The sequence below is a fragment of the Micromonas commoda genome, chromosome 1, assembly GCF_000090985.2.
Source record: "Micromonas commoda chromosome 1, complete sequence".
Classification (NCBI taxonomy): domain Eukaryota; kingdom Viridiplantae; phylum Chlorophyta; class Mamiellophyceae; order Mamiellales; family Mamiellaceae; genus Micromonas; species Micromonas commoda.
Window position 1 is genome coordinate 1,390,553 of NC_013038.1, and position 26,801 is coordinate 1,417,353.

Here is a 26,801-nt window from a genome sequence, read left to right on the forward strand (position 1 = left end):
GTCCACATAAAGTCGCGCCATGCTTTGAAACGTGGTGCATGGACCCTCTCGACACTTCTGCGGCGCCTGTTTATCGGTTTGACATCCATGTGGGCGCAACTCATACGCGCAATGCCTGGCTGCTGCTGCCAAAAACTCTGAGAAGCTCTGAGAGCGCAGGAAAAAAAAAACGTCCTTGGGATTATCAAATGTCGATATCGGTTATCAAATATCAGCCGCGTATAGCCGCTCGCTCATTTCGAATTTGAAGCCTGAAAGCCTCCGTTGCTATTTGTCGCGCTATGCTCTGATTTATGTTCCGAAAATGACCAGGATGTGATCTCGTGGTTTTGGTAGCTACGGCCGGTGCTTGCGGTGAACCCAACCCACGCCGTGCCACCGTCGAGTTGCAAGAAGGCTGAAAAACTCATCGGCACGGATAAAGCAGGGTCGGATGAGTCATCAATATAGACGCGAAGTGTCCCAAGGCCATGATGAAAATGCACAGCAGCGGGATATATCAGGTCGACAAGATGTGGAGCTGCTTGGAATGATGGATGTGTGGCGATGTCGGTTTGAAACAGTGGGTCATATTGCAGGCGTACGCTGTGGCCTTCGCCGTCTGCAAGATCTGGTACGTCCAGGCAGATGCCCAACTGATTATTGTGCTCTGCTCGGAGCTCGCCGGTACCTCGGGTGAGAATTGCGAGATGATTTTCATATGGGTCCTTGAGCTCAGCATCAAACCATGTATCAAACTCAACTGCGAATGCATTTGAAATTCCACCGTAACCAAGATTACCCCCACCTAAACCGAGTGCCCGAGGACCATAGTTTTGTACAACAAAAGCAAAGCCATCGCCACCGCGTCTTGCACACGTGCCTCGAGACTGGTCCACCCATTTACAAGGCCCATGAGACTCTTCATTGTTGTCTGGGCCGACACGGAAACTGAATTCTGTGCTGAAGCCACCTATAACTGTTTGTTTTACGCCATGCCAGACAGAGCCTGCGAGATACGGTGCTGCTGGAGTAAGACGAATCTGAGCTCCACTTTGGTTAGCAACGCCCTGTCGAAGGATTCAGGAAGTACTTCAATACAGGGAAAGAGTGCGGGGCCGAGTCAATCGCGTTTTCGGCCCAGTTTACCTGCAAGAGAAGCCCAGTTGCGTCGCTGAAATCGGGAAAAGCGAAACTTGCCCCGACGAAACAATTACATCGCGTCATTGACAACAAAACAAGCCGCTGTAGCGTGGAAACGGCTTGGTGGTAACTAGAAGATTTTTTTGCGTTTGGGGCTCGATCAGGCCACACTCGCGGGTCGCACATAACATCCCTTGCTCCTCAACAGAGCTCTCGGCATCAAAATAATATTTCAATGTTTTCCAGCTCAAATAACCTATATTATTCAGATCCTATATATCAGACTCAAAAGGGCAATATAGATTGTGTACAAATATTGGTCAGTTTGAAAATTAAATAATAATATTCGAATAAAGTGGCTCACCTGCTGCCGGATATTCAGTATACCTTCGTCATAAATAACAATAAAGAATATTAATATATAGGTAGGCGAGGATATTGATTGTGGAATTCAATATGTATGGCACACCTGATCCTATCTGCTACCTGAAACTCACCAATTATTAAATTTTTTTTTTTTAATTTTTAAATCCCGTACCGTATTATTACATATATAGATATATACCTCACCATGTATTTTATTTGATAATTTGGGACGAGGAACGCCAGTGACGAAGTCACATTTAGTATAAGATATCCCATATACGAGTGCAATTAATTGATTGGTAAGCTTCGTTCGAAGGTATCTATACGAAAGTATATAATATATATATGTACGAACGAAGATAGCTATAGAATGGGTCTAGCTTATTATTTATCTTCGTTCGTTCGTTGCTTGGTATATGGATAAGGGTTTTTTTAGGTGTAATCGTAAGGTTTTAAAAATATGAACGACTTACCCTTCACCAAGTAAGGATAACAGAAGTTCGGGCGGCGATCGACCTACACAAAAAACTAAGGATGGCGCAATCTCTTTCTTCCTCAGCATGCATCGTTTCCAATGTCAATGGTGATCGTATCCGAGATATACGCGTCAGAGCACGTACTAAACGTATTGTCACACCACCAACTTGTCCGAAGAGACGAGAAGCCGTCTTCGCAGGATTTTTCGGCCTTCAACTCTCAATCGCTACTAGCGCACAGGCTCTTATCCCCGCCAACGACGACGATGACGAAGAGTAAGCCCCCGATCTTCCTAAGTATACGTTCTATGCCAAACCTTCTTCTTGCCGTGCACCAAAACTGTTCCAATCCGCGCGACAAACAAGTTTTAAGCAACGTTCCCCGACGCAGACTTCTCGCGAAGGCAAAGGCAGGTCGCGCGGAGCGCATCCAAGCTGAGAGAGCACTGGAGAGAAAGTATGTCGCAAAAAATGAGCTGAAACTTGACTTGGATACCGCACGAGTTCAGGTGGCTGTATACAAGCTCAGTAAAGCAGGTTCTCTCATTGAGTCTGGCTATTTAGCACTCGCAGCTGAGGAGCTCGCACACGGCAGCTGGGAAGACGAACTGCAAGCGGCAGCAGGCAACCTTGGATATCAACCGCAAACATTCATTAAAAATGTTGAAGAATTGCGACGTGCATGCATAGATGGCGAAGTTGACAAGGCGAAACTAGCCTACATCACCGCCGCCCGCTCCCTTGAAGACTATGCCCTTGCGTCTAACACAGCAGGAAACCTTAAACTTCTGTGAAGCTTCTCTGTAGTACATAAGCTCAAAATGGGACCTGCGGGACCGGCAGCGTGACGCAATCTTGCGGTGAAATCCGAACCCTCACTGTTTTCCATACCCAATCACACCCAAAACTTTATAAAAAACTCTGTCAGTCTGTGAAGAATCAAAAGAAATCACATAAAATTTCATGAAATCCCTTTCCACACGTAATTATTTTAAATGTTTTATCATATCATAGTTAAAAAAATTACTAATTTACTACCTTCATTCGTACTAATTTTCGTACATAATCGACAAAAATGCCTACTTGAAATTGCTAAAATCGCAAAATCGATGATTTAGTAATGTTTTAGTAATAATTTAGTATCTATACCTTCGTATAAAATAATTTAGTAAAATGGTTTTTACGGTGCGTGGAAGCGCGAGGTATACGGGTCTTAGAGTAACTTTACGAACGAAGATACGACGAGAGAAGTCAATTCTGTTCGCATTTCAGCCCGGCCGGGTCAGTCAAGAGCAACCTGTACTCATCGAGAGGAACAATCGCGTAAAGGTTGCTTTCGAGGAGAACGACAAACGAACTCCGCTGCAGTGTGATTTTCGATTTCGGTGCCTTCTCTAGTTTGATGACCCGGCCACCACTGACGAATGATAATCTGCTCACCCGTGAAGTGTGGGGTTCGAACCTAGACGAGGAGTTGGCCATCATCAGGAACCTGATTGACGAATACCCGTACATCGCGATGGACACAGAGTTCCCGGGGGTGGTAAGGTTTGCAATCAATTTTCGTGTGCACTTCACGAGTCCATGATGGCATATGTTAAGCTTGCCACTTTCAACTTCTGCCGTAGGTCGCTCGTCCTGTCGGTACGTACAGGTCAGATTATCAATATCAAACGCTCCGGTATGGCGCCGACTTGATTGTTTCTAAGCGCGCGTGGCAAAGCAAACTCGAACTTAACGTTACCACCGATCCTCTGTTTAGATGCAATGTAGACTTGTTGAAGCTTATCCAACTCGGCATTACTTTAACGGATGGGGACGGCAATTTACCTTTGATTGCAGGTCATTACTGTGTGTGGCAGTTTAACTTTCGGGAGTTCGACCTCAAGGAAGATATGTACGCGCAAGATTCGATAGAGCTCTTAAAGCACTCTGGAATCGATTTCGACGCAAATAGAAATCGAGGAATAGATGTGCATCGCTTTGGGGAGTTGCTCATGGTCAGTGGGGTTGTCTTGAATCAAAAGGTGGTATAACCAGCCTTCGTAATTTTGTGATGCTCTTCTCACTTTCACCTCATCAGGTCAAGTGGATTACATTTCACAGTGGTTACGATTTTGGCTATTTACTCAAGCTGCTGACTTGCACCGCGCTACCACAAAATGAAGCTGAATTCTTTGGTATACTTGGGCTTCACTTTCCCTGTATCTTCGATATGAAATATCTCATGCGGTTCACGGATAATCTACATGGTGGTCTATCAAAGCTTGCAGAGCAACTTGATGTCGAACGAATCGGTCCCCAACATCAGGCGGGAAGTGACAGCCTGTTAACTGCCTGCACTTTCTTTAAGCTGAGGCAAACACATTTTGGACATGATTGTGTGGATAAACACGCAGGGGTTTTGTATGGACTTGGAAGCGATGCAGAAAGTGAAGCATGATGGTATTCTGAATTCGCGCGATGTGAATGCATATGCCTGAGCAGTGAATATACTTGCACGAGAAAGTTCTCAATATATGCAACAGTTAAATTTGTTTTCTCTCTTCGTGTGAACGATTAAGAAGGTAAGGAAAGGCGTTCATTGTTACGCCACGACTTAATATAATAGTAAAAAAAGTCGCAATAAATTGCGGTTTGAATTGTCCCCGATATCCAGACGATCCATTGCCGGTAGCCAGGCTCAGTCAGTATTCTGTATATCCAGTTGAGTAAGTAAAGCGCCCGATATCCACCCAAAAGAAATACGTAATTGCCCGTTAAGGTATCGACATTTTTAGTACGTTGGAGCAAAACCAACTGCGGGAGAATAGCCACTGCTTCTAGGTAAATCGAGAAAGTCCAAAGCACTTCGGTGACTGTAAAGTCGTGGTTGACGGTGAGCGCTAAGATCATACATGGACAAGCCAGAAACAGCACACGAAAAGTGTCCTGAGCAGAGTCATAAGTTTGGCTGACAGTCTTGTGCTCCCGGATGTACCATATGACACAACCGGAAGAACAGATGAAAAAAAGTTTCATGAACGTATTGTATCTGAAAAGTTGAGGTGAGGCTCAGCTTTGACGGAAAACAATGAAGGAAACGCACAGAGAAATATAACTGTAGAGCAAATCTAAATATCGTGTAACAAAAACAAGCAAGTATAGCTCTTGAGTTTTCAAGGATACACCTGCGCAGCAAAATCATGCGGGCGTTTCAGACGGGCGCAACTTGCGACTGCCGCGATGTGTGTGTGCGCGTGTGTGTATGGGTGTGGGTGTGTGGGTGGGTGGGTGGGTGGGTGGGGTGGGGGTGGGTGTGGGTGTGTGTGTGTGTGTGTGTGTGTGTGTGTGTGTGTGTGTGTGTGTGTGTGTGTGTGTGTGTGTGTGTGTGTGTGTGTGTGTGTGTGTGTGTGTGTGTGTGTGTGTGTGTGTGTGTGTGTGTTAGCAAGGCAAGAGAACGCGTACCGGCGCAAGATTTGGTAGCATTTATCTTCAGTAACAAAACCTGGAAAAACGCGACATTCAGCACAAGTCGCGAGCCACCTCGATACAAGACCACGCACTATGATGCTGAGCAAGTGAGTCATATCTCCGGCGAAGCGGAATATATTCATATTGGAGCCCCACGTCGCGTAGAAGCGTGCCAGGTACCACTTGACACGTCCGAGACTGAGGAGACGAGAAGTACGAAGTGGGAGTTCTCACCACAAAGTACGCTCGCTGCCATCCATTTTCGGTCCATTTTCGCGTGACCAGACCGATGTCCATATATATTTATATACACGCCGCTCATGAATAAAATCTGCATCAAAGACATTATTCGTTGACTTTCGGTCGGCAAGTAATAATTAAATAAATAAGGAGGTTAGCACTATTAGCATGCATAAAGGTGGCATTTCGATTCTAGCCGGGCAAGATCTAGCCGGGGGATGTGGCAAACAGTCAGGGCCGTGTCATTTTCAATCCGGACCTGACAAGTCGCCAGTGCGATCTAACACGATTCCCGATTTTCGGGATATTACGGTGGATTTTGTCACCGTCTACCTGTGGGCGTTGTATTGTCCCGATTCTCGCACTTGGCTAGCACAGGCAAACAGTCTGATCCTACGTCGAGGCTTGTCATGATTCCGAGATGTCGAAAAACGAGGTGGTGGGAAAGAGTTGGACATGGACCAGCTTGCGCGCACGGCGACACCGCGTGCTTCCGAATCTTGACAGAGAGTGGTGTCATGTTATGGCGTATTGGCTCTTAAACACCATCGCGAGCAAGTTCCTCAGTGAGAGTACATAGAGTACATATATATACATTGATAATAGAACCTATCTAATAGATTACGGATATTCAATTATTTATGATTTTATATTGAGAATCTAGGTGTTTAACCACGAATCCCGACCACAAACCTTCGTCCTCAGAGGTAGACTGCAGTTAGTTGAAGGCACGCAGGCGCTAGGCGGGCTGAACTTGCTCGGGGGAAAAGTTGGCCGAACAAAAACCCCCCGATAGTTCGAAATTTTGCACATTATTGTTCATAAGGGTTACCTTGAAAAGAGGTCTTCATCATTTTGTTTCTCGGCCAAACTATTTCTGCGCCGCACTCTCGACCGGCGAAACATGGCGGAGGCGGTAAACTTTTTGATAGAAAACGAAGTCAGCGAGGCACAGTTCTACGAGAGGGCAGCCGTTTTTACGACGCATGAGATCCAAGATATATTCAAAAGGCGCTCGCGTTTTGAATACTTGCTGAGACGCCGTCGGGTTGATGCATCGTGCTACACCAACTATATTAAATTCGAGCAGAACCTGATAGAACTTCTCAGAATTCGCGAGGTGTTGATGTCATCATTGTCCCTATTTTCCTTCGGATGTTTATAAAGCACGACAACCTCATTGCTAAGGAATCGACGATCGCGCAGGCACATCGAGGCCACGGTAGTGCACTCGTGCACGCTGTATGTCACAGTTTTATTAGTAAGGTTGTCGTCCTTTACCGGAGAGCTCTTCGAGAAACCAAAGGGAACGTGGGCCTTTGGCTGAGGTTTGCCACATTCTGTTATCAACACGGCAATCGGCGTTTACTATCGAGAGTCATCACCCAAGCACTGCAGATGAATCCGTCCTGCGCAGGCCTTTGGGCTTTTGCTGCTTTCTGGGAATACACAAGTCAGGTACGGAGAACTGATTTCTCAAGTTACCCCTCCTCTTGCAAGGCAATCATTCAGGCGTTGAAAAATTGAAGATCAACGCAACCTCATAGGGTGATGTGTCCGCAGCACGGCGTTTCTTTCTACGCGGTCTGCGAAACTGCTCGCACGGCAAAGGCATGATCTTTTATCTTGCCAAAAATTATTAACTTGGTCGAACCTTACGATTTATAAACAGTTCTTTGGCACGAATACTTTCGCTTGGAAGTGTCTCATGCCATGAGTTTAGCCGCCAGGTGCAAACTTCTCGGCCTTACAATTCTTGATCTACCGCGTGCAGAACAGGTGCGATGCGTTCTACCTCACGTACATATTTTATGATGACTTCGGAGTTGGCTCACAACTTAAAAAATTCCAGGCCAACGGGGCAGCTGAGAGGGTATTAAATGTTGCAAGTCTGAGACATCCAGGTCCGTTAGATATTTTGTGAAGCGCCGCAATTACTTAGCATCAGTCACCGTGCAGATGATGTTGTATTCCAGCTTTATTTTGTCGCTATAGCTCTCGGGATGTCGGTGAGGAGTTATCTTACCAGATTGATTTTCTGTCTGGTGTATCACCAGCGTGACCTCACCTGTTCGATCCTGCTTTTTGAGACAGGAATCAACAAGCAACGTCGTAAATCGCGTCGAGGTTTGTCGGAACTCTTGTCGTCTTCAGGATTTATTGTCATCATTCCCTTTCAACAACAGGAGATCATCGCTTCGCGCATCCCTGATACGGGAAAATGGCGCACCTTTCATCGCGAGAAGTGCCTTTCCAGGGTGAACATGAACGCCAGCTTCTGAAAATGATTGACAAGCCATTTGCTCACATGGCCGTGTTTTAGAAGCTAGAGAACAGACCCTGGAACAAAGAACCAGAGTCTGGCTATATATTGCACCAACATTCCCTTCAAACTAAGTAATGCAAACCTTATCGAATTGCCCTAGCTTGCTCACGCTCGCGCATTCGTCGACGCAACTCCTGAGTTGAAATCAAGGTGATGAACGCCAAGTGATGTTAAAATATTAGAAAACCTTCTTCCTCTTAACAATTTCAGAGTAAAGCGTTTCTCGGTATTCTTGAACTGAGTATTTGGTATTGTCGTCGACGGGAATCAAAATACGGTGATCACAGTATGGCTCATCTGCTGGATTATGGAACTGAGCTAAGTATGGATGTCTCAACGCTTCCTCTGCCGTGATTCGTTTCTCGGGATTGAATTGGAGGAGCTTTTGCAACAAATCTGCAGCCTGGTGACTCGCGCGTGGAAAAAGCTACAGTGTAGATGGTTTAAACAGTGTGTGCAAAGAAGTCCAACGATTCGCCTACCTCTGTAGCTTTCTTTGGCTTTGGGGGCGGAAGAGATGCAAGCATCGTGATTGCGAATGGAGATTGCACGGCGACAATGTCTTCGTTCGCGGGTTTTCCCGTAACCTGTGGATACATCAAGAAATTTTAGCAACATGTGAACCAACATGGTACCAAGCTTTTCACCTCAATTATGCGGTCAAGTTGATTCATGGTCGAGGTGCCAGGGAAAATTGGCTTTCTGGAAAATGTTGTCAGCTTTAGAATTATGTTGATTTGATTGTAACGCACCCTCCAAGAAGTTCTCCGAGGATACAACCACTTGACCATGTATCGACTCCAAATGTGTATCTTGTAGAACCCAGAAGAATCTCAGGGGCTCGATACCTGCGAAGCAAGATATCAGACCAGAGTTACAGCTGTGTGGGGTACGAAGTACTTTCCAGCGCGTTGCTACATAATCCGTTAATATAGGCGTAGAATCTTTGTTATCCGCAATATTCGTTAAAGAGCGAGCGAGCCCAAAGTCTGCTATCTTCATTTGACATTCACTGTTTAATAGTAGATTGCTTGGCTGATGAAGGTACAGCTGCAGGTGAGAAGCATGGCGGTTCGCGGCAAGAAAAATCACACCTTGACATCCCTGTGCAAGAGCTCAGCGGAATGCATGTATTTTAGTGCCTTGAAAAGTTGGTACATGATGTATTGTTTATGGATGTCCTCCAAAATATTTGCGCGTATTACTGCATCTCAAAAGTCACAGTCTGTCTTGAATAACACATGAATTCACCACCTGCATGCAAGTCAGTTTCCATGTACTCAAAAATCAGATAGATGTCTCTGTCGTTTTCTGCTTTCAGAACATTCAACAACCTGCAAAGATGGCGTATGTGTGCACTCGGGAACAGAGGTATTGCGAAACTCAAGGAATCTGCGCAAACCTGACAATATTCTCGTGGTTGTTGACCTCTTGCAGAAACATAATTTCGCGAAACGTTCGCTGTGCATCTGTAGCGTTTTGGAACGCGTCAAAGATTTTTTTCACGGCTACAACATCACGGGTCTTCTTGTCCACAGATTTCCAAACTATTCCGTATGCCTGGTATTCACGAACAGCGTGCTTGAGCGAGGGAATAAAGTCCAACGAAATTCCGTACCCCTTTCCCGAGCTTCTGCTGTATTTCGTATTTTCGCAGAACGTGCTTGTCGATCTCTTCGCTCATCACAGATGAAGAAGCACTTCCGCCTGCCAAATCGGCCTTCAAACGGTGTGAATGAAGGAATTCCCGAGAAGCGGCCAGGCCTTCTTGCAGCTATCCGTGGCTCTGGAAGACTTTTGCTCGTAAAACGAAGCGTTGTCTTTGAAAATGTTTGGTGCCGAGTTTCTCAAGCAATGTACTCCATCTATCTTCGATTCGTAGACTATGAACTATTTCTATAACTGCTATATATGCGCACTAATAACATAACACCACTATAACACCTTCGTTCGGTAACACGTTTCTGCGACTGTATTTGCGAACCTGCTTTCAGACATATATATGGTCTGATTTTGCCATATAATTGATGATTAGGGAAAATTATAACTAAATTATTAATCTTACGAAGATATGGAATACGAACGAAGTAATAATAATTGCGTAAGTGCCTCCCTTTGAATGACCCACGATTTATGACTCAGAAATGAAGACGCGGTCGGCTGGTTCGGGACGAAGTCTTAGACGATTTGATCGATGCAGCTTCGATGAAGAAGTGCACATAGTTTAGATTTGAAGCTGAATTTTCATCGATGATCGGTCAACTTCGACGTCGACCACCGCCTCGTAGGAAAACGCGTTTGCGTCGATGCTCGCTCGGAAGTGGCGTGCGTGTGAGGACGACGTGTGCGTGCACGCTAAATGCATCGAAAAGAACGTCTCGCTGAACAGTCGTACTCCAAAAAACGGGAAGGCGTCGCACAGCGTTGTAGTCAGAAATAAAGTGACAAACGGCGATCGTACGGTAATATAGTCTACGATTTATGGAAATGATCCAACTCACGACCAATCAGAAGACGAATAAAATATCACGGGGTCGAAAAAAACCGGGTGGAATATATGGTGCTAACGTGACTTCAGTACTTACGTACTTCGTCCCGAATAATATAATAAGTAATAAGGTACGTACGTACGAAGGTACGTACGTACGAAGGTAATAAACATCAGACGAAAGAAGTTGTATGTTGTAGGAGGTAATACCAATATAAATAATTCTCCAAAGGCCGAACCGTTCGTGAGTGCGAGTGACGGTGAGGTGAGAATCGTTCGTCCTGTGGGTGGTCGGCTAGCCGATGAGGCATGCGCGTATACGTATATTATATACACACATGATATTACTGTCGTATACATACGTAGATAGTTTAACATCGTTCGTATTAATAATAAGTATTAAATATGTTTAAAATCGTTTAAATATGTAAATGTAAATATCAAACCTTATTTAAATACACGTTTATATGAGTAAACATTGTGTGACAACTATATGGGACACTGACTCAAGATTCTGGAGCTAAAAATCCAAAAATGTGGACAATGTATGAGACGGATAGACCCTCGTTCTTGATTTAACGGTGTAGAAAATGTCGACAACTTTATGTAGCGCTGGACCTACGTTCTTGATTTAATGGTGTCAAAAATGTCATCAATGTATGGGACGAATAAACCTTCGACCTTGATAAACGATACCAGGTGATTGTTACATTTTCGTAAGTTGGGGTCGTGTAAGATCGGCCGAATAGAACATTTCCGTATATCGTTGACTCGTTGATTTCGTTGACTCGTTGACTTTTGACTAAAATTGGGTCGCGGGTGTTTTTTCCCTATGGCGCCCAGTCAGGACGGCGAGCGCGCTGAGCGGCTCACTAATACGCTGTTCGGCGCCAAAATTGGAGGACGACATCGTAAGGAGCGCGCATTGGTGTTGACGGGTTTGCGTCGCACGAAACGACGTTGCGCCTGAGCTACGGTTTCAGAGGCGAGTTGACGGTCTATTAACTCGTAAAACCATGATATTGTCGTAGCTAAGCCGCAACATCGTATCTGACGACGCAAACTCGTCAACACCAAGGCGCGCTCCTGATGATGGCGTCCTCCAATTTTGGCGCCGAGTAGCGTAATTGCCAGTTGTCTAGCGCGCTCGCCGTCCACACTGGGCGCCAAACGGAAAAAAAACACGCGCGACCCAAAATGTTTGGCTCGAAGCACGTGTCTGTATTTGCAACCGACCGGTGATCGTATGGTGACTCCACTGCCGACCGAACGTCAACGATATAGGGAGTATGGTCTATTCGCGCAAATGTACAATAACGGATTTTCGGATTTTCAGCGAAATTTTCAGAGGCTTTTTGATGACGTATGGGCATTTTCCCACCGAGCACTTGGCTAGCACAGGCAAACAGTCTGATCCTACGTCGAGGCTTGTCATGATTCCGAGATGTCGAAAAACGAGGTGGTGGGAAAGAGTTGGACATGGACCAGCTTGCGCGCACGGCGACACCGCGTGCTTCTGAATCTTGACAGAGATAGAGAGTGGTGTCATGTTATGGCGTCATCGGACCTAACATTTTTAGCATTTTTAGCGCCCCTCTTTACCTTCATAATACGTACCTTCGTACGAAGAAGGTATTCTGGATTTCAACCAGGTTGGAACACCTAGCTAGAACGATACCTTATATATAAGGTATCGCTTTAGGTTACCGATGATAAGTCGTCTGAGTTTAACGCTGGAACGTGAATTTGATGACTATGTTACCATACGACGATTAAATCAATGGTACCTTTAGCTCCAAAGTTAAAGGTGATACATATAACTTACGAAGGTACCTTCATTCGTACGAATGAAGGTAAAATTTTATAAGGTTATCGGCGTAAAAGTGTGCCAACCTGGTTGAAATCCAGAATACCTTCGCGAATTCGTAGCTCGCATGGATATATACATATGATACCTTATTATTACTCATACATCAAGTGTTTAAAAATTGACAACTATCCACAGGTTTCGAAGGTATGAGGTAATAACAAGGACATCCTGCGGTTGGCACTCAGGAAGTTCGGCGGCAGTAGTCGCGGTTTTCGCCGCATCGGGCGCCAAAACCTCATCAGGGGTCATGGAGGAGCGCATGTTGCCGCCACCATCCGCGGATTCCATCATTCGACGCCATGCATCCGTGTACCGGTGCGAATTCGAGCGTTGAGGAACCTGGGCACGCCGCCCTCGACTCTAGTTCGACAGATCTGACGTTAAGAATCTAACGCTCCCTCAGGGGCGACCAGGCTCCGCTGGCCAAGCTCCGCCGAGATCGCGACTGGAAATCTTCCATCGCTGAATTCGAATCACTTGATTACGAGGTCATCGATAATGAGAGCTTCCGCGCCACAGGGCGTCCCGTAGCCCCGCGGGGTTGCCGCTGGTTTGTCACCGCCCTCATAGGGGTTGTCACTGGCTTCATCGCATTCACGCTCGAGCACTTCGTCACCGTCCTAACCGCGCTGAGGCTGCGATGGGTCGCAGCCGCGATCGTATCCGCACCCAACGCGCCCATCCTCTCAGCGTGGGCCGTCCTGACGTCCACCGCCACCACACTTGCCCTCATCGCCTCGGTCCTCGTGGTGAAAGTTGCACCGCCCGCGACGGGAGCTGGCGTGGCGCTCGTCATGGCTTCCCTTAACGGCGTTCACGTCCCCAAGCTCTTCTCTCCCCGCACCGTTGCCGTCAAGGTCGTCGGCACTGTATGCTCCGGTAGGTTAAAATTGAATCACCAAATTTCTCCTTCAGTTCATCGTTATCGAACACGACTTTCTCAAACTCAAAACCTTCATCTTCACACAACGCAAGTTGCATCGGGTCTTCCCGTGGGTCCCGAGGGACCGCTTGTGCACGTCGGCGCGGCGGTCGCTTCCTTTTTTACCCGACGACACCGATGGATGTCGAGGCCTCCCAAGTCTCGGCGGGTCCGAGCGTGGAAGTTCCTCGATACCTTTTTCAATGATATTGATGGCAGAGACTTCCTTTCGGCAGGGGTGGCATCGGGGCTTGCCGCTGCGTTCGGCGCGCCCATCGGTGGCGTGCTATTCTCGTTGGAGGAGGCGTCGACGCACTGGTCACACACAACCACGTGGCGGTGAGTGCTGCCCGAAATTCCTCGACACCTCTGAAACCATCACTGACCCTTCGCTCTTCCGGTGCTTCAAAAACTGGAAAGGTCGCTGCTCTGCTCAACCCTATCTATCTTCACGTTGTCGTTGCTCCGTACCCAGTTAGGCGTGCCGCGCGCTAAGGGTGGTTCATTTGCATCGGTATATTCAGTCAGATCGCCGGGGTTGATCTCGTTCGGCGGCGCGGGTGAATCCGATGTCGATTTTTACCTATGGGAGCTTCCTGTGTTTGTCATTCTCTCCATGTGTGCGGGTGCCATCGGTGCGCTCATCACCCGCATCACGTCCGCCCTCTCCGCAGTTCGTCCGGCGTCCCCGACACGAAAGGTGCTGGAGGCGGGCGGCATCGCCGCGTTTTGTGTAGCGGTAGCTGTGTCGGTATCCGCCGTCGTGGGTGAGTGCCGGCCGGTTGCGGCAGGCAGCGATGCATCAGTTGCTGTTCGCCTCGGCTGTGGCGATGGCGAGTATAATGATCTCGCAGCACTGCTCCTCGGGCTCAGGGACGATATCATCGTCGATGTCCTCTCGGCCGGGTATCATTCTTGTGGGGCAAGCGAATCCTCCTGCGTTCAACCCCTCGATTTCTCCATCGCATCCATCGCCACTGCACTGGTTATCACACTCGCCACGATGGCCCTTGCGTGCGACCTCTCCTTACCCGCCGGCGTATTCATGCCCACGATTTTGTGGGGCTGTCTGCTCGGGACGCTATTCGGCGAACTGGTTCGATACGTCGTGACCGACCCAGCCTCTAAATCGGGCGTGCCGATTGGTGCTTACGCGCTTGTTGGCGCAACAGCCGCGCTTGCCGGAGTCTTCCGTGGGTCCATATCTCTCGTCATTATCATGCTCGAAGGAACCGGTCACGTGGATTACCTGCTCCCGCTGCTTATCGGCGTCGCAGTTGCCAATCTTGCGGGAGCAGGGTTTGGTGCGCTCCTTGGGTGTGAAGGCTCGTTCTACGACCTGCAGCTGGCCGCGGCGCGCGTGCCGTTCCTGCGACACCACAGCGCGCCAGAGACTGCAGAAGACGCATTATCCTGCCCGCTTATCGATCGCGTGGGTGCTACCGTCGCTGAGGCAATGTCGCGAGACCCGGTCTGCCTGAACCGCGTTGAGAGCGTCGCTCGGATCGTTTGGGTGCTGCGTACCAACTCGCACAACGGATTCCCAGTTGTCGACGGAACGGAGGAGCTCGGCTTGGAAAACGTCGGTCGCAGCAGAGGCGATTCGGTTCGAAAAGGCAAAGTCGTTGGCCTGATACTGCGGTCACAGCTCATGGTGCTCCTCGCAAGGCGCGCGTTTGTCGAAGTTGCGCCCCCCGCTCCTGCGTCCATGCCAGCTGCTCGTGCGTCGGCGGGAGGGCGCGCGATGCGGGACTTTTTCAACATCTTTCGCCGTGAGCGCGTTGCTGCCTCGTCCAGTGCGTCAGACGAAGACACCGGCTCTGAGGAGCTATTCCCAGCTTTCTCCGGCCCCGGCGTCGAGGAGCTACGGACATACTACGACACCCTCGATGCGGACATGCGAACCTTCCACCACAGGCACAGCCACGGAGACAGGACGGTGTCCGTGTCAAACGCGGCTCTTGACAGGATCGGGCTGACGGACAGCGAGCTCGCCAACTACAAGTGCGACGTCGGCGCGTTCATGAAGATTGCACCATTGACGGTGAACGAGAGGTGCTCGGTGTGGCGGGCAGCGAATTACCTGATTGATGTAGGTTTGAGGCACCTGCCGGTTGTGGACAACGGAAACAAGGTAGTTGGGATGTTGACTCGGGGCGACCTTTGCAGGTGCGCTGGGGATGGTGAAGAGTGAACGAGCGAATTGACGGGGACAGACAGATGACGATTGACAGCCGTAGCACGAATGCCTCGAAATCAAATTATATGCGCAGGCAAACGTAGCAGCCTTTATTGTAGTGCTATGACTGCTCCAGAGGCTACTCGCACTTGTGAAACTCTTCTGGTGCTGCCCTGGATCGCTTGACGAATCTATCTAAGACGAAGCGAAGGTAACCCAAGATAAAAACAGGCTCGATAAAAAATCTCGCTCGGCAGCTCGGTACCTCTGATGAGAAGTGAAAGTTTTATGAGGTACCTTCGAAGGTACCTTCGTAGTAAACTTTTAGCCACCAGCCAGGAATGCAGCCAGGAATGCTGTTTGCATCCAGCCAGGAATTCTATTGCACTTTCCCTTTGGGTTTATTTAATACCTTCGTACTTGTAAACACTTATTACCTTCGTATTCTGGATTCAGGCAGGTCTGGCAGGTGTGAGCACCCCGAGGGGAAAATTTTCAGATTTGTCCGCCCGGTTGCTCCCCGAAATTTTTGATCGGGTAGCGTTTGAAAGGGAGTTGAGAGGAAATTTCGCCTCGCGAGGTCCGTCGCTCCGTCGCGGAGCGCACCAGAAACCTCAGACTCGCTCGCGCGGCAGCGGAGGAGTACGGGCGAGGGTCGAGAGCGAGGGGACGCTCCGCGCTCCTCGCGCTCGTTCGGCTTTGCTCCCTCGGAACCGCGCTCGTCATGCCGTACGGCGCCGCGCGGTTGAATGGGAAAATAGCGTATTGAAAGTGAAAATCGATCAAAACGGAAATCTTCAGATAACTGTCATTCTTGAGTTTATCCTCCAATACGGTATTCGGCATAGCCGATATTACACCACCTCAACTTCCAAAATATAACAATCACCTGGTAGGGGCGTTTCGATTCTAGCCGGGCTAGATCTAGCCGGGGGATGTGGCAAACAGTTAGGGCCGTGTCATTTTCAATCCGGACCTAACAAGTCGCCAGTGCGATCTAACACGATTCCCGATTTTCGGGATATTACGGTGGATTTTGCCACGCACCATCTACCTGTGGGCGTTGTATTGTCCCGATTCTCGCACTTGGCTAGCACAGGCAAACAGTCTGATCCTACGTCGAGGCTTGTCATGATTCCGAGATGTCGAAAAACGAGGTGGTGGGAAAGAGTTGGACATGGACCAGCTTGCGCGCACGGCGACACCGCGTGCTTCTGAATCTTGACAGAGATAGAGAGTGGTGTCATGTTGTGGCGTCATCGGCTTCTATACGATACATCGAGTAGGTCCTTCACTGACGGCACGTCCTGAAACTCTCATCCACGGTCGGGAGGGGCGCGTCAACACGGGGTGGCCTTCCCCTCACCTAGTGCAAGAAGTCTTCATCTGTGATACCACCATTATTTTCTCGTGTTTCCTTGACGAAAAACTCACTGAAATGAAATCTGGTCCACTTTGGATATTTCCTGAATGAAAGCTCACTCAGATGGTATCTGGTGCGCTTCGGATATATATTTTCTCGTCACAACTAACTAATAATTATCTTTTCTCATCGATCTGTCCATATAGGTCTCGATTAGTGCCACTTTTTGTCCCCTTTGCTTACCGCGAAAGCAAAGTGGATTTTCGTATGGGCAAATAGTCAGACATCAATTCGCGTTCGCGGTATTTCGGCCTTCGCGAGAGCAAAATCGGGGCCGAGGCCTCCTGGCGAGTCGCCGGAGAGCGGTCCCGAAGAAGGCAAAATTGCCCGAAAATCGACCTGATTTCAAACTATTTGCCCATACAAAACAGCCACTTTGCTTTCGCGGTAGCAAAAGGGGACAAAAAGTGGCACTAATCGGGACCCTACCATATACCTGCTGGAGAATTTCGTTGTTGAAGTAGTTTAAACATGCATGCAGTGACGACCTCTGCCACATTTTGCTAATACCCTCGTAACACTTACCTCGCCCACTCTTGCCACGGGCGTGACGGCATGCCTTCCGAACAGTCGAATCACGGGATCGAACTCTGTCGGGCAACTGGGGAGATGTGTCACCTATGCTTCGACGCCTTGACCGCTCAACTCAAAGGAAAAGCTATCTCGGGACACCATTCGAACTTTCCCAACTTCTTCTGGTGAGTCGAAACTATTTGTCCCTTCAGAAAGTTTTCTACGCAGCACCATATGTATTGTCACGATTTCTGCCGCAGTCCGTTATTTGTTTCCTGGGAAAGGTTGTCGCTTCAAACCTCGCCGAAACTCCGAGGCTGCATTGGATCCTTGGCGCCACGATACTTGCATGAAGCCCTCGTAGAATATGCTTTGCATAGCAGTTTGAGGGACGCGAGATTTGAGCCAATTCAATACTCAGAAATTCCGCACTTGATGTGTAAGGTATCCCTGCTACACTCCAGAGAACTTGCAAGACACTGTCTCGACTGGAAGATCGGGGAACACGGAGTAATTCTCAATTTCAATGACCGGTCGAATAGGTTGGATCCGGATGAAAAGTGGAGTGCGACGTATTTACCTGACGTGGCTGAGCAACAAGGATGGTCGAAACAGCAAACAGTCGATTCCCTCATAAGGAAAACAGGATATGCCGGTTGCATTACTGATCATCTGAGGACCTCTCTCACAGTAACGCGTTATCAAAGTTCGGTAACCAAAGTAGCCTTCCAGGAATATGCAAGTCAATAAAACAAAAAAGTGTGATGGGGAGAATCCACGAGGACCGTTATCTTTGACAGTTGTTCATTTACTGCACATTAAATACAGTGCATTCACGCCGGAGTGCACTAAGTTGGGCGCTGTTGGTTGACTGACCTAATCTAATTATAAGGGAACAAAGCGTTCTGGGCTTTGCATTTCGAGGTGTGCTACCATTTGCCCCGCCCAGGTTTTTGATATCTCAGACAATTGGCGCGTGCGTTCCGCACAAAGGCAGCGCATTTGCGAGTCCCGGCTTCCAGATATGACACCGCAAGTTTGTTTGGGAACATCACTCTCAGTGGTTAGGAAGCCAAGCTGTGCACAGATGAACTCATTGTTCAACGCAAACTGGATTGAACTCGACATTCTTATCCGTTTCGTGATAGCAGACTTACTTGAAACTACTGAACAACGAGTGTCTTTCCGGGCCTGTGTATTTTCCCAGAGCGTCAGCGTATCAGCCGCTCCTGGCCACTTAGGGGTCACGGCTTGGCCTTTGTTTCTCCAATCAGCCAATACCGTATGATTAAATGCCGGACCGGCCGTTGAGCATCTGTGATGTGCTGCTGCTGAACAACAGGAACGATATTTCACTCTTTGAAATTGGGAGAATCCTTCACCGACAAAGAGCAAGGTTTCTCCCCGGAAGTACTTCAATGCGTTGAACGCCATGTTTGTAAATTCAAGGGAAGGCAACCAAAAGTCTTGTTCTCTTGGTGGCCAGCAAATAAAAAGGTAGCGAAAATCAACTAACTTTCTCAGAATGGCAGGGCGACCTTTGAGCACTCGGCAAAAAGGCGGGACGTTCCCACTGTGAAGACAGTGAAATCCGTTGGTACCCTGAACATGGCATGGATGCACATCAGTCGGAATTATGTATACATTTTGTTGTCTTAACAATGAAGCCCAGTACCCTGTGCCAGCCCCAACTTCTAACATGTTCTCTTGATCAACCGCTAACTGTATGAAATTTAGCGCGTCGGATGTTGGGACTCCCCATGAAAATAACCTCCGGAGCGGCGCAATCATCGACCGCAAATATAGCACAGACGTGTGATTTAGACGTGCGTGAAGTCTACAAGTTGAGGATTTCCAACTTTGGCAGCTTGAAAAGCCCCGCCTCACAGGGAAGTAGGTGAAACGCGCTAAGGTGAGAAGATCGTAAACACGAGTATAAAAGAGCTCCAAAACATCAATCCTGCGAAAAGTCGGAAAGGAGTGCCCGCCACGAGGCATCATTTTCCCGAGAAAATACCTTCGAAGGTATCAGGTGGCTCTCTTGGGAATCGAGAGACTGTTCATACACGCGCCAAGAGCGAATGACGGTAGTTGTCTGGGTCATTTGCAACGGTCACTACATGTAGCGCTTGTCACGAAGAAAAAACAACAAAGCACGGAAAGAGGAATGAGTAGACACTGACCTGACGTAGGGTCCGTGGTTTGTTTCTGACACCCAAAGTGAAAGAGCGGTTTATGTTTCACGGCGGGACATGAAACAGCAAGTAGACAGGCGGTCACTTTCTCATCGCGCTAGTGCTAAAATAGGCCATGCACAAAACGTATTTGATCCGTGCAAGGTGCTTCCTACTAGCTAGAGCTAAGCTAGCTAGCTAGTCAGCCTCCCGCGAACCAAACATTTCTGTTCAGTCACTAGCTTGTATATGGATAGCTAGCTAGCTAGTACGAATAGAAGGTACGAAGGTAGCTCCGAATCGAAGGTATTCCCATATTTAAACTTATTAATATCCGTGTTTTTCTCGTTGTTACGTACCGATCATCAACCAATCATATATATCCGTCCCGACCTTCCATCGTTTGCTTCGTTCGTATCTACGACGCATACAAAACACACGACTTATTCTGTTTTCTTGCGTCCTCGCGAACACGTAAAACGTGACAAACATACAATATATTACACGCACGACACTCGCGTAATTCGCGCTGACGATTTCACCCGTCTCGCCGACGACCGCGCACACGCTCTGACGCGCCGCGCGTCCCATCTCGCGCGACGCAACGACGACGACGACGACGACGACGACGACGACGACGACGACGACGACGACGACGACGACGACGACGACGACCGCGCGTGCGCGCCGCGCCACGCGACGCGGCTATGCCGACCACCTGGCACACCGAATTTACGTGACTGTCCGGGCACTGGAGAGTTATTATTATTATTAAAATATTTCCTTCGTAAATCTTTGACAATATTTATGTTACCTTCGTAAATATTTCATGTTAAAATATGAATAAAATATGAGTCAATATTACGAAATAAAGTATAATATGAATATTAATAATTTGACTTGATTGTATGTATATATGGTATTATGATAAATAATACCTTGGTATGTATTAATTAATCCTCAACAGGTTTTAGATATTTTAATGATATTTTCGTTAGTTGGTGCAGTAATAGCAATCACGTGATTATTTGGGACGAGGAAACCAGTTCACTGGTAACGAACGAAGTCACATTAGAGGGATTTAGTAGTGGAAAATCGTGGCAGGAATCCTGGCAGGATTCTGCACTACTAAACGCCATTTGTGAAAATCGTGCCACGATTCGTGTCAACTTTCTTGTCAGCTCTTTTTGGTGGTTTGGCGTTAACGGTTTTTCAAGTCCATAATCGGTCCTTTATGCGCGCATGGCGGCTCAGAACGCCTGAATCGTGCCGCACTGCACGTGACAAAGTTGCTCTTCAAGACATGAAGCGCAACTTTGCCACGTAATGTGCGGCATGATTCCGAGGTTCAGCAGAGCTACGGCGCGTAAAGCGCCTTCGAGCGCCTTCGGGAGTAAAAACCGATACCACATCCCACTCCATCTTTTTTCTACATTTTTTACATTTTATTCGTCTTCTGGTTGGTCGAGAGCTCGATCATTTGCAAAAGTCGTAGACTAAACAACCGTGCGGTCGTCGTTTCTTACTTTATTTCTGACAACAAAACGACACGTGCGACGCCTTCCGTGTCCTTTCGACGGCGACTGTTCTGCGGGATGTCCTTATCGTTGCGCTCGGCGTGCACGTAGTCGCCGTCCTCACACACATGCCACTTGTGAACGAAGAATCGACGCCAAGGCGTCTTCTGATGAGGCGGTGGAAGACGTCGAAGTTGACCGATGTATCGATGAAAATTCAGCTTCAAACCATGGTTAAGTAGCCCTTTTAGTCCGTCTTTCACCGAAGCCCCATCGATCAACACTCTTAAAAATGATAGACTATTATGACTCGTCCCAAATCAGCCTCCTGCGAACCAAAAAAAACATTCCTTTTCAGTTAGATCAGTCTCAGTCACTTGATTGGAGGCACCTTGCACGGATCATATGACTATACGCGATTTACATGGGTAATATTCGCCATTTGCAATGCTAACTCGCGTGACGTAATAAACGTATGAACTTTGCTGGTTCAGTGCGGTTGCACGCTAGACGCACTTACGAAAAAATCGTACAGTGGCTAACTGCACGTCCACTCCCCACAACCGAACCAGCAACTGGAATTTCCGATTTTCTTGATGCACGCTTCTGGAACAACGCCGTGCAGATACGATAGGTTGTCCCCGTGTTCAACCTTTCTTTGAGTTTTTTTTTTAAACCTGACCCCTTTGATTGCAGTTCCCTTAGTTTACTCACAAAAAAGTTTATCTCTCTCATCGATCGAGCGGAACACGGGACTATAGACCTGAATCAAGCTGCGGAAGTGCTGAAAGTTCAGAAGAGACGAATATACGACATCACAAATGTATTGGAGGGCATCGGGTTGATTGAAAAGAAGTCCAAAAATAATATTCTTTGGAAGCCAAGTGCCTCGGCTCCTGCGTTCCCTGAAGCTAACATCATGAAGGTATCTGATACCATGTAAAACGTCGGCTTCACTTCATTACAAAAGCCTCGACGCAGGAAGGACTTGACATCATACGTGAGGAGGAGAAGGTGCTTGACTTGCACATTTTGAACATGCGGAGGAGCCTACAGGTTCTACTTGAAGATCCACTTCACAAGGCAAGTAACAAACCCCAACGAAAGTTATGCCCCAACGGCCGATCGCCACCATTGACCCGGTTTGAATTCAGGGGAACCTCTACATCGCGGAAGAGGATATAAAAAATATCCCGAGCTTTTCATCTGACACTCTCGTGGCAGTTCGGGCACCTTATGGAACCACCCTTGAGGTACCCGACCCAGACGAGGGAGATGAATTGTCCAAGAAAAGATATCAAATTCTGCTGAAGTCAAGCTCTGGACCAGTTGACGTTTTCCTCGTGTCTCTCCAAGGGAACAATGGAACTCATGGACCGAAGGATAGTTCTCGCCAAAGGAAAACTTGCTTGCATGGACAGTTCTCTAAAACATCAGATGAGATCCTTCTGAACAAACAAGAGCCTGGAGAGACAGGTTCAACTCAGTTTGAAACTGGATCTGATGCCGTGGTCTTGAATGCCCATGATATCTTTCATCTGGAAACTGCCGAGGCTAGTGGGTTGAAAGAGAGGATGTTCGACAGTCCTTTGGTTGCTGATGAGACTGGTTTTAAAACTCCGAATATGTTAAGAATCGTTCCACCTCCAGGAGATCAGGACTACTGGTTTTTGCAGGATGCAAGAGATATGAACATGGGATTGCAGGATTTATTTGCGTCCTACGATTTTGAAGATTAGTTGGAGTTAAGCCGGTCGGGAGTTTTACTATCGGTATTATTCCAGGAGGAGGATGCTCATCATGTTTGTTGTCACAGGTTTGTCCATCTGAAATCAATGCCGAGGCACCTTCAGAAGGGGCAGCTTGGTCACTGTCAGAGCGACAGTCAATCGCACCCACCGCTGCAAATATTCGTTCATTGGTCTAATCAACTCTCGGTTGCCGTTGAACGGGCTTCTTTAGTGATTTATCTGAGGAAATGTAGTCAGTGAGAAGCATACCATTCATACCATTCATGGCACTCCTGTAACAACCACCACCCAGCAAGAGTGGGAAATGTGTAGCTCGCAGCTTGCAGATGACATTTAACATCATATTCTTGAGCACGTGACCTTGTACCCGGGGAACCTTAGGCACTAGAGATACCTTCGTATTATACCTTCGTAGCTTTTAATTGGAAGCCGAATGTTCTGAGAAGGAAATTACAAAAGTAAATAACGTCTTAGAAGGGCAATGTCCCGTGTGCTTACATCATATCTTATTTATAACACGGTGAAAAATGTGCGGCGTGGACAAGAATATCATTTTCAACATTTCGTGTCAGGTGGCCCCGCAGTCATTTTCCTGTTTGCCCAATGCCTCCACGGCGTCTAGATCTTTGAAGCCGTGCAGAGTATAGCAGGAAACGCACGAGCACTCTCCATCTAGAAACGGTAGAGAGCCCGACGACGGCGAAGGAGGAGATGCAGGAGGAGATGGTGGCAGTGACCCTATCTGTAAAAAGGTGATGCCCTTGAGGCAGATTGTTGCATTCCCTAAGTCTTCCGCGCAGTTCCAGGCGCGTTGAACTTCGGAAGCGAGGTGCGTCTTATAGTGACAACCTTCAACACGCTTGATTCGTGTTTCGACTTGGGAGACTTCGGTGCTTGTGTCATCGTAGACAATCTGAAGTTTGATTATTTTCATCGCTGCCTCACCTTCGAGGGTGATATTCGATTTGTTGTTGGCTGGGTACTCGCATGTCGCGATAAGACCAAATGCGGTAAATTCAGAGTCGCTCTGAGGAGCACTGACCACAGGGAGATCTTCAAACATCGCATTCACGTCTCCGCTACATTCGCTCGAGCTGAAAACAGTCGAGCTGTTGAAATTGTGTATAACCGACACCTCATCCTCATTCCTCGCCATGTTTCCGAGAAATACCATGGCTTGCGAATTAATTTTTGGCAATTTCTGACAGTCCTCCGCGGACAAGTGATAGAGATCATACGGCATGTAAATAACAACCTCGATTGCACTCACACCGAGCCCGATGGCTGATTCGTGCTGTGCGATTGTCTCATTGATCGTGTTATTCATTCTTCGAGCAACTTCTCCAGAGCTTGGACATTCAGAGATATTATCGCTTCTTTTCGGCTCAGAAACTGAAACCACGATCGCACCGTTCGTTTCAACGAATTTCATACTAACCATGACGAAAGTCCCCATCTCACCGCAGGCCCAAACGGTGTAGCTCTGCTCGGCGATATTCGCAACACCAGAATCGCGCTCGAAGAGTGTTTTCCCCGCTTCTGATTTGCGGGCACCTCCGAGAGCAACAGACACCAGCGTGAAAAGCTGGCTACCAGAATCTTTCCAGGTACCGAGCGACTCCGACTCATGGAATGCTAGAAATGGAGCGATCATTACCTCGCCGGCTTTCCCTTCTCCTGGGTACAAGTTTGAATGAGTGAACGTGTACTTCTTTAACTCTGGGAACCACGTGGGCCTCGTGCTGGGAGTGTCTAGGGGAGGTGTGGCCCGTTCAAGACAGAAAAATATTTCACCGATGGACCACTCCCCCCAAGAAGATCCCCAAGCATCTGTTCGAGGAAAGTAGCGCGAATGTGGCGCATCCGGTGCGATACCGACAGATGGCAATATGGGGCTGTTGTGACCGAGTGTAGCGGGGTATCCAACATCGGAGTCTTCCCATTGAAACTGGAAATGGTCCCCCTCTGCGATTGGTGGTCTTATCAACTCCCCATCCAGATAGAGGATGATTTCTTTGCGTTTGGGACTCATTTCGAATTCGAGTAGGTAGTCGGTACTGCTTTCAAGTTCGCTGATGTTGAGAAAGCTCTCGGGGAAATGTCCCCCACAGTTAAACAACTGAAGTCGGCCGCGCGAACCATTTGAATTCTCTTTCAGCACAACCCTGGCACATGAACCGAAACCATTTTCTCGCCAACGGAACGCCCCGAAAAATCCAAAAAGTTGTATTGGATTGGTTTCTATTTCATGAAATTCTTTTGGGGTGGTGAACTGCAACCTGACCAAAGAGAAATGAGTCGCCTCGGTCCACGGCGCGGACGTGCTCTTCAACCCGAAGTCGCCTGGTCCTGATAAGTATGGATTTCCTGTAGCCGTGCGCATAAAAAGATCTCCTTCCTCTGAGCTGTCGTCAAGTACCCGGTAAGGATCAGGTATGGGTGTCCATCTGGGTGCAGTCGGGGCAGCTAACTGGAGTTCACAGTTTTCAGGAGAGTACGGAGTTACCGTTGCCGTAACGGGCAAAACGAAAAGAGCGAGCAAAATTATCACGCCAGCACCACTGCCTGCGAGGACATGACATGAAGAGAACGAGAGGTTAATGGCCTGAGGTCAACAGTTCGCGGTGCGGATAATGCGAATGCGTTTGTGTTCTGAGGAACGTACTTATGCTGTGGGAGCAAAGCTGTCGAAGCGACACTCGAATTTGGCCTCCGCACATCACGTATCGTGGCGACGTCTTTCTGAAAAAGGGCGGTGCGAAATCTGAGCTTTTCTCCAAGCAAGGTCACCGCCGATTCTAGCCGAGAGGGTGAGAACGGGCTGAGCAAATATGATACCCAAGGTACGAATAATAATGAATGAAGGTACCTTATTAATTATTATTATTCGAAGGTATTCATTATACGAAGGTACATATTATATATACGTACGAAGCAAGGTATATATACCTTCGTACCTTCATATATGTACGTACGTACGTACCTTTATATTTATTATTACTTATTATTTTACTTCATTCGTACGAACGAAGGTATGATAATATTTACTTATCACGCAATAGTGATATATAAATTAAGTGCCTCCCTTTTGAATGACCCACGATTATTTATGACTCAGAAATGACGACGCGGTCGGCTGGTTCGGGACGAAGTTTTAGACGATTTGGTCGATGCAGCTTCGATGAAGAAGTGCACATATATATATATAGTTTAGATGTGAAGCTGAATTTTCATCGACGGTCGGTCAACTTCGACGTCGACCACCGCCTCCTAAGAAGACGCGTTTGCGTCGTGCTTCCTTCAGAAGTGGCGTGCGTGTGAGGACGACGTGTGCGTCCACGCCAAGCGCAACGATAACAACGTCTCGCGTAACAGTCGTAGTCCAAAAAAAGGGAAGGCGTCGCACAGCGTTGTAGTCAGAAATAAAGTGACAAACGGTGATCGTACGGTGATATAGTCTACGAGTTATTTTATTTATGAAGGTATTTTTATATATTTTCATTCGAAGGTATTTAAACTTTATTTGGAGCTAATAACGGCCATCGATTTATTAATCATCGTACAACCTATTATTATTAGTACTCAAATAAATAAAATCACGTTCCAAAAATAAAGTAAAACCTAGAGCTAGCTAAGATCTTAGAATGAACCACGCACATGGTTGTACGGATGCTCCATCGGAACTAAAAGCCCATACAAACCCACTAATGCATGGCGGTGGGATTATCATTCTATCGGCTATAGTGCTTTCAATCAATATATATATGCTATCTACTGCCGCTGATACCATAAATAATGTATGGAACCAATCAAGGTCCATTATTTATATTTCATTGATTGCACAGATATATTTAGGGACTCCGTCCGAAGGTAATTTATAATTATGTAACACTCATTTCATAGACTATATAAGTGCTATGGATACCTTCGTACTTTGCTTGCCTTCTTGACTTAGCTTCGTCGTGAAGTTGCGACATAACC

At 47.6% G+C, this 26,801-nt stretch overlaps 12 protein-coding genes across 12 annotated transcripts; 7 read left to right on the forward strand and 5 right to left on the reverse strand.

The window, feature by feature from the left end:
* Positions 1-233: 233 nt before the first annotated feature.
* MICPUN_55351 (predicted protein) lies at positions 234-1,206 on the reverse strand (the record flags this gene model as incomplete). The annotated part of the gene is made up of 2 exons (XM_002507618.1): positions 234-1,049; positions 1,129-1,206. The coding sequence occupies 2 exons, from the start codon at positions 1,204-1,206 to the stop codon at positions 234-236; spliced, it is 894 nt and encodes a 297-aa protein (XP_002507664.1).
* Positions 1,207-2,022: 816 nt separating this feature from the next.
* MICPUN_55352 (predicted protein) lies at positions 2,023-3,015 on the forward strand (the record flags this gene model as incomplete). The annotated part of the gene is made up of 2 exons (XM_002507213.1): positions 2,023-2,240; positions 2,356-3,015. 2 exons carry the CDS (start codon positions 2,023-2,025, stop codon positions 2,756-2,758), a joined length of 621 nt encoding a protein of 206 aa, XP_002507259.1. The 3' UTR covers positions 2,759-3,015.
* A 351-nt stretch (positions 3,016-3,366) lies between these two features.
* CAF1.2 (predicted protein) lies at positions 3,367-4,407 on the forward strand (the record flags this gene model as incomplete). The annotated part of the gene is made up of 4 exons (XM_002507214.1): positions 3,367-3,507; positions 3,593-3,645; positions 3,727-3,994; positions 4,048-4,407. The coding sequence occupies 4 exons, from the start codon at positions 3,367-3,369 to the stop codon at positions 4,405-4,407; spliced, it is 822 nt and encodes a 273-aa protein (XP_002507260.1).
* Positions 4,408-4,523: 116 nt separating this feature from the next.
* Positions 4,524-5,560, reverse strand: ERD2 (predicted protein; the record flags this gene model as incomplete). Its single annotated transcript, XM_002507619.1, has 4 exons — positions 4,524-4,998; positions 5,053-5,134; positions 5,412-5,451; positions 5,510-5,560. 4 exons carry the CDS (start codon positions 5,558-5,560, stop codon positions 4,524-4,526), a joined length of 648 nt encoding a protein of 215 aa, XP_002507665.1.
* Positions 5,561-6,561: 1,001 nt separating this feature from the next.
* On the forward strand, positions 6,562-7,939 carry UTP6 (predicted protein; the record flags this gene model as incomplete). Its single annotated transcript, XM_002507215.1, has 8 exons — positions 6,562-6,777; positions 6,864-7,115; positions 7,205-7,268; positions 7,330-7,436; positions 7,510-7,561; positions 7,617-7,666; positions 7,752-7,784; positions 7,844-7,939. 8 exons carry the CDS (start codon positions 6,562-6,564, stop codon positions 7,937-7,939), a joined length of 870 nt encoding a protein of 289 aa, XP_002507261.1.
* Positions 7,940-8,066: 127 nt separating this feature from the next.
* MAPK (predicted protein) lies at positions 8,067-9,667 on the reverse strand (the record flags this gene model as incomplete). The annotated part of the gene is made up of 10 exons (XM_002507620.1): positions 8,067-8,117; positions 8,171-8,410; positions 8,466-8,570; positions 8,631-8,685; positions 8,736-8,831; positions 8,888-9,018; positions 9,078-9,187; positions 9,238-9,317; positions 9,386-9,543; positions 9,602-9,667. The coding sequence occupies 10 exons, from the start codon at positions 9,665-9,667 to the stop codon at positions 8,067-8,069; spliced, it is 1,092 nt and encodes a 363-aa protein (XP_002507666.1).
* Positions 9,668-14,066: 4,399 nt separating this feature from the next.
* Positions 14,067-15,538, forward strand: MICPUN_107579 (chloride Carrier/Channel family). Its single transcript, XM_002507216.1, has one exon. It carries the CDS (start codon positions 14,267-14,269, stop codon positions 15,455-15,457), a length of 1,191 nt encoding a protein of 396 aa, XP_002507262.1. The 5' UTR covers positions 14,067-14,266; the 3' UTR covers positions 15,458-15,538.
* A 1,882-nt stretch (positions 15,539-17,420) lies between these two features.
* MICPUN_55359 (predicted protein) lies at positions 17,421-18,128 on the forward strand (the record flags this gene model as incomplete). Its single annotated transcript, XM_002507217.1, has 2 exons — positions 17,421-17,563; positions 17,639-18,128. 2 exons carry the CDS (start codon positions 17,421-17,423, stop codon positions 18,126-18,128), a joined length of 633 nt encoding a protein of 210 aa, XP_002507263.1.
* A 100-nt stretch (positions 18,129-18,228) lies between these two features.
* Positions 18,229-19,379, reverse strand: MICPUN_55360 (predicted protein; the record flags this gene model as incomplete). Its single annotated transcript, XM_002507621.1, has 1 exon — positions 18,229-19,379. The coding sequence occupies one exon, from the start codon at positions 19,377-19,379 to the stop codon at positions 18,264-18,266; it is 1,116 nt and encodes a 371-aa protein (XP_002507667.1). The 3' UTR covers positions 18,229-18,263.
* A 2,194-nt stretch (positions 19,380-21,573) lies between these two features.
* Positions 21,574-23,263, forward strand: MICPUN_55361 (e2f1-like protein). Its single transcript, XM_002507218.1, has 3 exons — positions 21,574-21,712; positions 21,775-21,994; positions 22,224-23,263. Exons 1-3 carry the CDS (start codon positions 21,666-21,668, stop codon positions 22,806-22,808), a joined length of 852 nt encoding a protein of 283 aa, XP_002507264.1. The 5' UTR covers positions 21,574-21,665; the 3' UTR covers positions 22,809-23,263.
* Positions 23,264-23,307: 44 nt separating this feature from the next.
* MICPUN_107580 (predicted protein) lies at positions 23,308-24,721 on the reverse strand. Its single transcript, XM_002507622.1, has one exon. The coding sequence runs from the start codon at positions 23,752-23,754 to the stop codon at positions 23,389-23,391; it is 366 nt and encodes a 121-aa protein (XP_002507668.1). The 5' UTR covers positions 23,755-24,721; the 3' UTR covers positions 23,308-23,388.
* A 436-nt stretch (positions 24,722-25,157) lies between these two features.
* On the forward strand, positions 25,158-26,141 carry MICPUN_51717 (predicted protein; the record flags this gene model as incomplete). Its single annotated transcript, XM_002507219.1, has 3 exons — positions 25,158-25,663; positions 25,714-25,852; positions 25,939-26,141. Exons 1-3 carry the CDS (start codon positions 25,652-25,654, stop codon positions 26,139-26,141), a joined length of 354 nt encoding a protein of 117 aa, XP_002507265.1. The 5' UTR covers positions 25,158-25,651.
* Between the last annotated feature and the right edge of the window lie 660 nt (positions 26,142-26,801).

Bases quoted from the DNA above. Each gene is read 5' to 3' on its own strand.
- MICPUN_55361 (XM_002507218.1), top strand. From the start codon at position 21,666: ATGCACGCTTCTGGAACAACGCCGTGCAGATACGATAGGTTGTCCCC. The intron at 21,713-21,774 runs GTGTTCAACCTT...CAGTTCCCTTAG, and splicing joins AGATACGATAGGTTGTCCCC to TTTACTCACAAAAAAGTTTA. The intron at 21,995-22,223 runs GTATCTGATACC...GTTTGAATTCAG, and splicing joins CTGAAGCTAACATCATGAAG to GGGAACCTCTACATCGCGGA.
- MICPUN_107580 (XM_002507622.1), bottom strand. From the start codon at position 23,754: ATGAAAATAATCAAACTTCAGATTGTCTACGATGACACAAGCACCGAA.
- MICPUN_107579 (XM_002507216.1), top strand. From the start codon at position 14,267: ATGGCCCTTGCGTGCGACCTCTCCTTACCCGCCGGCGTATTCATGCCC.